Genomic DNA, 13,288 nt, shown 5'->3' with positions numbered 1-13,288 from the left:
TAAATGTGTCATTTTGGGAGTGTTTATAAGAGGAGTTTTTAAAGGAATTAAGCAGCACTGATGTTATAATTAGATATACTGTATAAAGTTTACAGATGCAGCGGCCGTTATTCGAACATTTCACACGTTGTATACCTCGGAATACCCATGTCATGGCGCGGGATTTCTTCCAACCTTTACCGCGTGTTGACTCGTTTTTATTGAGTGCAGAAAATTGAATTTTAGTGTTCTGGTTTTTAAACACCTGCTAATTGACACAGTAGCACAGTACTTTACGCATTACAATTCATTCATTTCTGCCACAGATACGCGAAGAATTGCACCCAAAGAAATCAGAATCCAGGAAATTCAAACAAATCAACTGCGGTAAACACAGGCGTGCCTGGTGTGATTAGAGGCGTGGAATACAGCAGAGCACACGAAAACGGCTCTGTGAAATGTTCGAATAACGTCCGCTGCATTTGTAGGTCTGAACCTGTCCTTTCTATTATTTCCGTTGCATCAATTATCTTAGTCAAGTCTGAAGTGTCCTAAACCAGGTCATAGGTCATTTTATTTTACTCTTGTCAGTATGGGCCTTTCTGAACTGTAATAAAAAAGGTGCACAAGTAACCATAGTGTCATTGCCATGTGGCAACTTGTAGACATAACTCTCTGAGTATGTCCTTGCTAATCATATAATTTGTATATTTACAGGTACATGGTCAGAAGAATGGGTTCTCTTTTTAACTGCCTTCCCTCCTTTTGCCTCATATTGGTTGTTATTTTCAATCACTTGGGCTGGGGGAGCATACTTGAGCCCAGCGTTAAAGCCCAAAGAATTTTGGAGAACAACAAGTATGAGCAGGACCGGTGGCTGCATCAACTTCAAGAGAGACATCACAGAAAGCCAGGGATGGCCAGGAAGGACAGGACTCGTGGTAGGCCATCACCAGCATTGATACCAGCTGAGGAGGCCAAGGGTCCCCCGCTCAGGGGAGAGGCAGCAGAGGTGGGACAGCCAAGTGCTCTAAAACAGGACAGAGATGAATTTCAGAGTTTTGACTTTCCGTATAATCAGAGGGAAAAACAAACCCTAGGAATCCACTCCAAGGGGAAGAAGCATAACAGGGAGACCAAACGGTCCAGTCAAAAGGATCGCGTGAAGCCACACCGAGGTATTTGTTCTTTCTTTTAATAGTAACATACAGTACAGAATAAAACACGATGAACACAGACCCCTATGCAATATGCTGCAAGGTTGTTTTTCGCATACAGGGGAAGAGTTTAGGTCTAGTCACTACAAGGCAGCTGAACTCAACTCCAGCGTGAAGAAGACCTCTTCACACTATATTAAACAGGGGCCACAATTTTTTGACATTTTTAATAATACCCCATAATAAATCTCTTTGTAAGTGTGCTACTTCTTTCTTTAGGTTCAATGTGTGCCATGGAGAACAAGTAATTACTGGTTAACCCCTTTAATAAAAAAAAGACTTAAATGTTATTAATATCCCAATTATGAAATATCTACCTGTGACAGAACAAACCTTTTAAACTAATTACAAGGAAGCAACAAAACAAATGTAATACATTAAAGCAGCAATTCCCCACACAATGTTACTTTCCATGATCTAGGGGTTCCTCCAGAATTGAACAGTGGCACTCACAGCTTTTGGGACCCCCCCAGTTGCGGACATAGGTCATTTTTTTTACCTTTGCCAGGAAAAACAAAAGTGGCTTCAGGATGAGAATCTGCAATGTTATCTCACAATGATGTCAGGGCTTTCTGTTTGCTGACGGAACATAGGGGTCTCAATAGCTTGAAGGGCCTTGGTTCAGCCCTGGGGGATCCCTTGTTTCAAATAAGGTATGCTATATATATTTTCTATGTAATTCATCCACCAGGTGGTCAGTGGGAAAGTGGTCACTTTTTAGCTGCTAGGAGCCAATAGCCTCCCACATCTATGCATTATCTCAGGGGGTGATGGAAATCTAGCTCTTGAAGCAGGGCTGCACGCGCAGGAATATGAAAAATAGGCGCCAGGGACGTCTATAAATCAAAGTAAACAAATCTTTATTAAACAGTTTACTGTAATAAAATTATCTTTTGCTACAAAATACACATTTTCCAACCAGGGGCCTCACTCTGTATGGAAACTTGCTTGAGGAGCTAACAAGGGGGTATTTGTCATGGTAGACCAGGTCTCTTAACACATTTATATTTCTGGGATCAGTCAATAGGCAAAAAAAAAAAAAGTCCATAGCCTGGACGAAACATGTTAGAGTGGTTGCCTGATGTTTGCTGCTAGCGATCAATAAAGTTTTTTTAGACATCCATGCGTTGGCTGCTGAAGTTGCTGTGAACCACGGACCATCTTACCCCCTTCTTCCAATAGGCAAAACAAGGCAGTGAAATAAAATGGGGTTTACTTGGAAAAAACCTCGGAAATACAACAAAACACAAAATACAGAAATATACACACTTACTGGGGTATGAGATCCAGCCTTTCCTAGGAGCAGGGTGCCCGTTTGCAAGGGCTTACCCTGATTGGAACCTTGTTCCGAATGTCCTGGACCGAGATTCCGCAGAAACTCCTGACCGGAACCTAGTCCCGATACTCCTGACCGGAACCTAGTCCCGATACTCCTGGAACTGTTTTCGTCAGGAACTCCTGACCGTGACCGCTACATTCTCAGATGAGAACTTGGTCCTCACGTCTGACTTAGTCTCTAGGGCAGACTTTCCTAGCTTCAAAACGAAGCCGGTTGCTCTGTTATTTGGGACAGAGCAATTTTGAAAATCCCGCCCTAGCTTCATTGATTCAAGCCAGAAAATAATCTGGTTCTCTGACTGGGGCTTCCCCTTACATACCCTCCGCTGAGCTATTTTCAGTATGGAGGAAGGAGGAGTGACCAATCAGAGCATGGGAATTCCTCCCCGCCAGCCAATAGAAACAGGCTCGTCTCTAGGCTGACGTCAGAGGAGGCGTGCCAAGCCAGCTCGAAAAGCAGGGTTGGCGGGAAATATAGATTAGCCAATGGGGAAATTGCCTACGCTCGCTATCTTTCCCCAGCTAACCCACTGCCACTCACTGGGCAGGCTCCACCAAGTCAGGCAGGTACAAAAGGTGTCCCCACAGGGTGCCCTTTGTTCTCCGGACCTGGCAATTCACCCTTCCTCGCCCACCAAACGGTCTTCTCACCTCTGGAAATCCTCTTCTCTTTGAACTACGGACTCTATACAGACATGCTGGCGTCTATGCAGATGCCCTGGCTGACTGTATAGAGCCTTATAGTAAATGTCTAAAACATTATAACATACACTTTAATAAAGTATTCACTTTGGGGAGCCTTATACTTATAAGGGAAATGGATTTGGGATATTTGGGCTCGAAGTCCAGGAGTCTGGGGGACACTGGGTTGTCCTGGTGTAATTCACCCCGTGCACTGGTAAATCATGCCTGCTCGCCTAGAAAATAAAAACAAACTAGAAAATAAAAACAAAAATTAAGTACTTTATCAATTCAATGATAGAAGAGGGCAGAGTGATTGGTAGCGGGGAGAATTAAAGGAGCACCGGTAACTTCAGCCCCCGAACTCCTGAGAACAAAATAATTGCATTTCTACCCAAATATCCCCCCTAAACTGACACACAAGAAAACTCACAGTTCTAGGGCTAAGGGAACATGAAAACAAAGAAATCAGCGGTCACTTTATTTGCTACATGTATTATCCCTGGTCCCTGGCTTATGGTACTTATGTAGCTACCAGGGACAGCCCGATTTCAGGGGTAACCAGAGGGCTTAACCTTTATTATGTTGCCTGGTTACCCCCTCCCGTCACAGCATCCCAAGAGAGTCTTCTACCAAGTTTTCAACTAGGGTCTACCTTAATATCCTCTCAATATCCTCTCAATTTCTGGCAGTCTTCTGGCACTAGCAATGACTAAACCATGGGGGTACTGCTTGGCTGCTCCTAGACAAGGTTTGCCTCCAAATGTCTTTCTATAGGACAGTTACATATCTATAAGCTAAACTAAAAAAAAAGCTCTATGCATATGCAGCGGTGATTCCCCAACCCTATGGAACATCTCCCTGCTACCAGGTGTTTAGAGGTGCTAGTAATCTGCTGGCTCACAGAAGGTCTGAGGTTCCATTGGGGAAACAGGACAGGCTTTAGGGGTGGTAACTGGTTCCCTTGCTTTCTGGTGTCAGTGCCTCCTTCTGCCACAGTCTCCAGGAGTGCTGGAGGCAGTCCCTACGGAAGAACTGGATACCTGTTGTAGTGCTCTGCCTCTTCTCCTCCTTTTTGTTACAGAGTATAGTTGAACCGGAACATTATTTATTCAGCAACATAAATATCTATACCGGATACAGACTTCTCTCGGGTCCCAGACCTCTGGATGGTCCCTGGGTTAGCTCTCAGGCTTAAGGCCTTTCCATTAGCCTTTTGCTTTTCCACAACCCCCTTATGGGACTGAGGATATTGTCCCACCCCAGAGGGCGAGACAACTAACTCAATTTAGGGTTGCAGCTTCCCTAGTACAGAGGGGGAAGGTTCAAGGTCTGAGCCCAGGGTTGACCAGAACACAGACCCTGTCCCACCTCCACCCCTGTCACTCAAGGAAGCTGCTTGTGAGGGGAAAACCCAAGATTGGGCCTGACACTGCCTGCACTTACCAGGACTTGCATGTCAGGGAGGGTAGACTGGTAGCCAGAACCAGGCAATTAAAACACTGAACAGAACTTAGAACAGAATACAGAACTAGAACTTGAGAGTGGGCTGAGCTATTTATAACCTCGGGTCTAAACTCCTCCCACCCATTGCTCAGCTAACAATAGGGGAAGCACAGTCCTAATTTAGTAGCTGAACCCCTTAATAGCCAACATAAATTAGTAACCAACTAATTTACCAATTAACCAACCTGGTGTTACATGTACAAATAAATAAATGGGAAAAAAAACAAATTGCACTTTGAGCTTCCTGCGAAGCGATGCTCTCTCTCTCTTTTTCTCTTCTCTCATACATTTTGAGCTTCCTGCCAAGTGATGTGTTTTCTCTCTCTGTATAGCTCTCTCTCTCTCTCTCTCTGTATAAGCTCACCTTGATCTCGTACAGTTTGAGCTTCCGGCGAAGCGATGCATTCTCTCTCTGTATATTGCTCTCTGTACACTGCGCTCTCTGTAGCTTTAACTCTACATGAGCTTGTTGGCCTGAGGGTTCTTGAAGGTTTTGGTGTAATTTCAGATAAGGAAATAGAAATTTGTTCTCGGGTTTCAGCCTTATGCAACTATTTTTTTTTTAAGTACTTCTACTTTCAGAAAAAAACCCACAAAAGGGGCAGTAGATCGAATTAATGACTTATTCAATGAATCTATGTAACGTGACTGAAGTAAATATGAGTAACAAGTGATTAATTTGTGGGTGCAGTACTGGGAATAGGTAAATGACACAAACATAGAGGTGAGGATAATTAGGATATACCCTCAAAAGAAATTCACTTGACTACACACCACAACAATTAAAATATAGCGTGTATTGGCAACATACAGTAATTAAAATATTTATCACTAAGCTTGTAATGAGTAAGTGGGGGTGTAGATACAGAGCGAGAGAGGATCACTGGGAAGGAGGAATCAGGTCAATTATAATGAATAAGTAATTGGTTGACACTGTTATCTCTCTGGGCTCTTTAATTACACTGTACTGGGATAAACCAAGATGTGTACTGAAGGAAAAAATGCTAGGTAGCATGGATCAAATTCCATTCAGCAGCATTAATAGTACAACCGGGACCTTTAAAGGTCATACTAATAATTACAAGAAGGAAGGAGTTAATAAAAAGTTACAGTCCATTTGCAAACCAAGGGTTTGCAAATATGTCCACAGCACCCACATTAGTGCGAAGGTGCTATCAGAGGCTGGTTTCTGCACTGCTTCTAACAAGCAGAGCGGAGTGAAGCTGGGAGAGTAGCTGGCCAGATTTGGCCAAATTGATGAAAATAAGAGTAGGTACCCACAGTGACTCGCTACCCTAAAACGCCTGCCTGACTCGTAACCCGCTTGCTTGCCTCTGTCAAGTCAGAGCTCTCAACCACCCCCCAGTAGTATACTCAAAGCAGGCCATCGACTGCAGTCGTAAAATGTTCAGGTTGCAAATCTTTACTCCCACAATATGGGTAGCTCCGTTGGCTGAAACTATAAATCTCATATGTGCTGACCTTGGCCCCCAGCAGACGCACTTCCCAGAACACCCTCCTTCTGTCATTGTGTTCTCTCCACTGACCACTTAGATTGTAAGCTCTTCGGGGCAGGGACTCATTTTCCTATTGTTTTATGTTTGAGGTGCTTATTCCCATTATGTGTTATAATATTATGTCACGTGTACTGCAAAGCGCTTTGTACATGGATGGCGATATACAAATAAAAATACACATACAGTTGTGTGAAATAGAAAGTACACCCTCTGTGAATTCTATGGTTTTACATATCGGGACATAATAACAATCATATGTTCCTTAGCAGGTCTAAAAATTAGATAAATATAACCTCAGATGAACAACAACACATGACATATTACACTGTGTCGTGATTTATTTAACAAAAATAAAGCCAAAATGGAAAAGCTAAGTGTGAAAAACTAAGTACACCCTTACTGCTTCCATAGGAATTAAGATGCTAAGTAGCAGACAGGTGCTGCTAATCAAATGCCCTTGATTAATTGATCATCAGCAAGTGTGACCACCTCTATAAAAGCCAAAGTTTTAGCAGTTTGCTGGTCTGGAGCATTCAGGTGTGTTAACACAATGCCAAGGAGGAAAGACATCAGCAATGATCTTAGAGAAGCAATTGTTGCTGCCCATCAATCTGGGAACGGTTATAAGGCCATTTCCAAACAATTTAAAGTCCATCATTCTACAGTGAGAAAGATTATTCAAAAGTGGAAAACATTCAAGACAGTTGCCAATCTTCCCAGGAGTGGACGTCCCAGCAAATTCACCTCAAGGTCAGACTGTGCAATGCTCAGAGAAATGGCAAAAAACCTAAGAGTTACATCTCAGACTCTACAGGCCTCAGTTAGCATGTTAAATGTTAAAGTTCATGACAGTACAATTAGAAAAAGACTGAACAAGTATGGTTTGTTTGGAAGGGTTGCCAGGAGAAAGCCTCTTCTCTCTAAAAAGAACATGGCAGCACGGCTTAGGTTTGGAAAGTTGCATCTGAACAAACCACAAGACTTCTGGAACAATGTCCATTTGACACACGAGACCAAAGTGGAGATGTTTGGCCATAATGCACAGCGCCACGTTTGGCGAAAACCAAACACAGCATATCAGCAAAAACACCTCATACCAACTGCAAGCACGGTGGTGAAGGGGTGATGATATGGGCTTGTTTTGCAGTCACAGAACCTGGTAACTTTGCAGTTATTAAGTCGACCATGAACTCCTCTGTATACTAAAGTATTCTAGAGTCAAATGTGAGGCCATCTGTCCGACAGCTAAAGCTTGGCCGAAATTGGGTCATGCAACAAGACAATGATCCTGTGAGGAATCGGGGAGTGCGTCCCTTGCGGCGCGTTCCCTCCTCGCCTACCTATAGTACTGCAGCGGCAGCTGTTGAAGATTCGCCCCCCGCTGATGTGCGCATCACCGTTCCTGTTACAGAGCGTGCGCGCACCCGCTCCTTCTATGCACGGTCACTGAGCATAGCTCCGCCCCCTTGGGACACGCCGCACCTCCGCTGTGCGCGGTGCACGCGCATGACCGCGCGCAACGAGCCCCAGTTACGTGTCAAGTTTTTCTATGAGCCTTTGTCTCCTGCAGCCTATCCTGGCATCTGTGGAGGCCCCGCCTCCGCTCCCTCCTCTACTGGTTCCTGTCTCCTATATAAGACTGCCTCTTCCTGGCATACCTTGCTGAACATAGACTTTGTGTAGCCTTGTGTGTGCCTGGCGTGTCCAGCCCTGTCTTGCTTTGTTTTCTACAGTTACCTCCCGTGTACCGACCTGGTTTTGGATTTGGATTCTCTCTGGCTCGTGACCCCTGGCTTATGGATTAACCTCTCGTGTACCGACCTGGCTTTGCATTTGGATTCTCTCTGGCTCTTTACCCCTGGCTTACGGATAACGACTACGTGTACCTCTCCTACCCTTGGAACCTTTTTCTTCATACCCAGACCCAGCAACGCTACAAACCACCTACTGGGCCCGCCTTCGCTACTCTGGGTGTGTGGCACTGTCCTTCTCACCTCAGTGCCGGTCAGGTCTTGTCTGTGGGCTCGCACAAGCGTGACAGATCCCAAGTACACCAGCAAATCTACAACAGAATGGCTAAAAAAGAAAAGAATCAAGGTGTTGCAATGGCTCAGTCAAAGTCCAGACCTCAACCCAATTGAAATGCTGTGGCTGGACCTTAAGAGAGCTGTGCATAAACAAATGCCCGCAAACCCCAATGAACTGACGCAACGTTGTGAAGAATAGTGGGCCAAAATTCCTACACAACGATGTGAGAGACTGATAAAGTCATACAGAAAACAATTACTTCAAGTTATTGCTGCTAAAGGTGGTTCTACAAGCTATTGAATCATAAGGTATACTTGGCTTTTCACACATGGCTTCTCCATTTTGGCTTTATATTTGTTAAATGACACGGTGTAATATGTCATGTGTTGTTGTTCATCTGAGGTTGTATTTACCTAATTTTAAGACCTGCTAAGGAACAGATGATTGTTATTATGTCCTGATATGTAAAACCATGGAATTCAAAGAGGGTGTACTTTCTTTTTCACACCACTGTACATACATACTGACAATAAATAAAATGTGCATCTCTGGATTTCTACTTTACACATCTCTTGCGTGTGATAACCTTTTGCACAGCTTTGACGTTCCTTCGTAAATATTAAAGGTCAGCAGAAACCCCGTTGTGTAAACAAATTTTTTTTTACAGTGTTATCTGGTAAGAAAAATATTGCATGAGCTCCGGGGAATCTGGTGACATAGGAAGACATGAAATGACATGGAAATCAAAGAAAAGCATTGAACAATTCTTAGATTGTAAGCTCTTCGGAGCAGGGACTCCTTTTCCTAAATGTTACTTTTACGTCTGAAGCACTTCTCCCCTTTATGTATTATTTAATATTTATATGCTTGTCACGTGTATTACTGCTGTGACGCGCTATGTACATTAATGGCGCTATATAAATAAAGCAACAGGACAAGAGGAAGCGCTGATTTCTAAACACAAAAGGGGCTAGCAGCCTATGATATAACTTTGACCCCCAGGTCAGACAGACAGAAATGGGAAAAAAATGGTTATATCCCTGGCGCTTAGCACTGTAACGGTCTGTATAAAAGGATATATACGACCAGATGGAAGGTAAATCCACTTGGGTACTCCACGTGCAGACGATCAATCATGTATGAAAAATAAATAAAATGACATAGCGTAATACAGTATAAATAAAGACACACATACATACAATTCTAGCAATGCTGCAGAAGTGATAACACTTGTGATTCTAAATCACTCACTTGTAAGTGATAATAATGTGTTTTTTATCCCGAGCGGTGGTATTACTGTACATCTGCTCACATGGAGAGCCCACATCCATGGTAATCGCTTCTAACCGTCTAGCACAGGAAAAGCCAACAATTGCATCCATATATAACAAGAAGTAACGGTTTTGACAGTGTCTGCCACCAGGGAGTAATACCAGCGTGAGTTTCTGTTGACTTGACAACCATTTCAGCTTTGCTCTGTAATTCCCATTTAATACACTATCTTCTATCAATTGTTCTTTTCGGGCTCATTTCAACATTCTTTCTCACTAGCATTTAAATTTTTTTTTTTAGCATTCTATGCAATGTGCAAACTGACCCAGGAAAACGTGGGCAATGCTCAGTATTTCTTTCACAGGTTGAATTAATTATTGACACTCACATGCGGAATGATTTGGATGTACAATTTTACCCACTGCAGGGGATTTAATCCAGCAGATAAAGCTTTTAAATAGGTGCGTTAATGTCAGCCAATATCATCGAAGGGAGCTTTATGGACCCCCCAGGGTGAGATTACCTGGTTTGGTAAACTGCTAGGTCGTAGCAAAATATGGCTTAGTTTACACTTCCCTTGACTAAGCACACAATTCCGTCTAATAGTAGTAATAAGAAACCTGACTCATTTCCATAATAAAATCTTTTATCCTTTTTTCACGTTGGAAAAAATCAGCCACTTTAGGCAGCACTTGTTTTAATTTATCTGATAATAACCAAGCCGTGTTTTGTTACCAGATTCTAAGATAAACAGAGAAGTCGGAATTCATTATGGGAATTTAACCACAGAAGGCCTAACCCTAATATCTCTTTCCTGGGTAGGCAGGCTTACAAATCCTACTGTATAATGTGTTCAATTCCTTGGAGTAATACTAGTTTGTGAATTCATGAACGGATCCAATCCGAGAGAGTGGGGTTTCATTTAGATAAATGAATGCAATTAAATAGGCACTAACCACTAAATTGTAATTGCTGATAAACCCCAGTAAAACTGCCACAGGAGGCTTGTGTAACATAGGTGCTGTTAAATTGAGCGCAGAACATACACAAGAGATGCTATTAGTAAAACTGAAGCTCGATGTTTGTTATTGCATCTCAAGCTTTGTATATACAGTACAAGATGTGCTCTTTAATCTAAGCATTTGTATGTTTGCAGGGAGAGGCTTTGAAGCTGAATCCAGTGCCCTTTTTAAAGAAGACGCAAGCTTTAAAGAGCCTACCCAGTTCACTCGCCCGGAGATGTCCCCAAGTGTTTCTGCTACCATGCTTCCCCTAAGTACCTCCAACCCAATGTTTATTCATGAACATCCTACGGTGGTGCTGGAAACCCCTCGTCGGGTGCGGGTAAGGACATCTCTACATGGCCTTAGGTTATGCAATATTAACTCCGGTTGCTGGTCACCTTTTCCTTCTATAATATTTCAGAGATGAACGTACCTGCAATGCATTCACTAATTCATTCACTTTAGGGGATGTGAGATGTTTTACTAACCATGCTATGGTTTAATGAGGGACATCCAGTCAGAGATAATAAGGCATTAAGAGAAAGGGGATTACCACTGGGAGAAAGGCTTTCTCCAGGCTATTTTAGCAAAGGGGCTGTGTCTTTGAAATACAGGTCTCTTTGTTCTCATCAGTTGTATCTGGATTAAAGCAAAAACCCAACTCCCTGCGCTCTGTGCCACATATACCAGGACTCCAGCTAATCCCATCTGTCTGTTCTTTCCAGTCTGTTCCAATGTTGTTTCTCTTGATCTATGGAACATCTACAGTATGGGTAACCCCACTGTGTAAGAAGAAACACAATGTTTACATAAGGCGCACCATAAAACAAAATCATATTTTTATACCTCAATAATTTACAGGAATGGTCATTAATATTAATGACTAATGTGTTCAATAAATGACCAGGACAGGGAATTGAGAGAGAAACATGAAGGCATACTACTTCAGGGTAGAGATAGTATGAGAACAGTGTAATTTAATGGCGAACATTATTTGGTTTAGCTTGCATTATAGTTTAAAATAAACTAATTGTTTGGACACAATTAATGCCCAAAAATGTCAACCCGTGATAGCTTCTAACATTAAAATAAATGTAACAATGATAATAAAAACAAATGAAAACAAATTGTGCCTATAATCCCTTTTAGAAGGTTGGATTGCTTTGCCATTAATGTCCAGGGCATAGCCTCCAGCCAAACCATTAATAAACAGATGATAAAGAGACAGTCACCGCTTAGCTTTCTCAAGGATTCTGTAGGAACGAGACAGGTACTGAGTAGGATAGTCAAGTTCTGTTAAAGCAGTCATTTTTGTACAAATTTCTGTTACATTTTCTCTCTGGATAGATGCAAAAAAAGTAGAGCACAGCCAAAACAGGAGCAGGGAGAGGATCCAATGATATAAAATTTCTTTACTGGAGTGTCCAAAGTATACAGGAAAGCCTCCTATGCGTTTCGAACGTAAGGTTCTTTATCAAGGAGATTGATAAAGAACCTTACGTTCGAAACGCGTAGGAGGCTTTCCTGTATGCGTTGTATCATTGGATCCTCTCCCTGCTCCTGTTTGGGCTGTGCTCTACTTTTTTGCATCTATCGAGACTTCGTCAGCAGCAGCACGTCTACCCAGACCAAGGAGGTGATTGTGAGTAATACTACCATAACGTTAGGCCTTATTGATATTCCCAATGAAATTGAGAGTGGGTGGTTACTCCACTCACCCCCAGTTTTCAGGGAGCACTATTCATGTGATGGCTATATGGACACACTCACTGGCTTATGATGTATATTGATGCACCTACCTTTGGTCTAGGATTTATCATAATATTGTAAACAGCCTGGTGCTTGAGCACTCTGGTCCCGCTTCTTACCAGTATTGACATTTTTTCTTTGGAATGGGTCACGTCTTCTTGGACAATCATCCAATTGTTTTCTATTTTGGAGACCCATTCCTAGAAAAACATTTTTGAAGGGGCTTGTAAATAGGTCTTTATTCCTTTTGTCATTTTGTAATAACTGTCACATTGAAGCCCTTAATAAACACCTTGCAAAAACAACATACATGATATATTCATTGGTATTTGGGGGTGATATAGTTAGGCTTTTAGGTGTGAATTTGCAAAGAAACAAAAAAATATCTTACATCATGAAACAGATGCGATAGGTAAGATACAAAAGTTGGCAAAAGATAGTTATTTTACCTTATTGCAACTGTAATATAATGTATTATTAGCGTAGGACACATGAAAACACTGCAGTGACGGGATGCAATTATAAACTTTACAATGAGGAAGTGTGATCACATGATTGAAATATTTACTGCCCTACTTGGTTTCACATTGTAAACTGGGGGTAGCTTTGGATATGGACTGTAATTTTAATTTAACATTATAAAATGTTTGCGTTGCTGAGTGTTTACCTAACGATGTTCTCCATTAAACAGGAACACTTTACCTAAGGCAGTGGTTTCCAACCTTTTTTTAAGGAACCCCTGTAATTATATTGTGAAATTATGCGGAACCCCAACCCTCTCTAATAGCGTGTCTGAGATCAGATGCATTGTAAGGAACCCCAACCCTATCTAATAGCGCGTCTGAGATCAGATGCATTGTAAGGAACCCCAACCCTCTCTAATAGCGCATCTGAGATCAGATGCATTGTAAGGAACCCCAACCTTCTCTAATAATGTGTCTGAGATGAGATATATTGTAAGGAACCCCAACCCTCTCTAATAGCGCGTCTGAGATCA

At 42.3% G+C, this 13,288-nt stretch overlaps 1 protein-coding gene across 1 annotated transcript in view; it reads left to right on the top strand.

Moving 5' to 3' along the window:
- The first annotated feature begins 698 nt into the window (after positions 1-698).
- The window catches only part of DRAXIN (dorsal inhibitory axon guidance protein), a 21,617-nt gene continuing 9,027 nt past the window's right edge, over positions 699-13,288 (top strand). Inside the window, exons 1-2 of the mRNA XM_075603103.1 lie at positions 699-1,157; positions 10,695-10,882. Coding sequence (XP_075459218.1) covers positions 701-1,157; positions 10,695-10,882 — 645 coding nt within the window. The 5' untranslated portion in view covers positions 699-700. The remainder of the gene's footprint in view (positions 1,158-10,694; positions 10,883-13,288) is intronic.

The sequence above is a fragment of the Ascaphus truei genome, chromosome 6 (genome assembly GCF_040206685.1).
Source record: "Ascaphus truei isolate aAscTru1 chromosome 6, aAscTru1.hap1, whole genome shotgun sequence".
Classification (NCBI taxonomy): Eukaryota; Metazoa; Chordata; class Amphibia; order Anura; family Ascaphidae; genus Ascaphus; species Ascaphus truei.
This window is presented reverse-complemented; position numbering and strand designations above follow the sequence as displayed.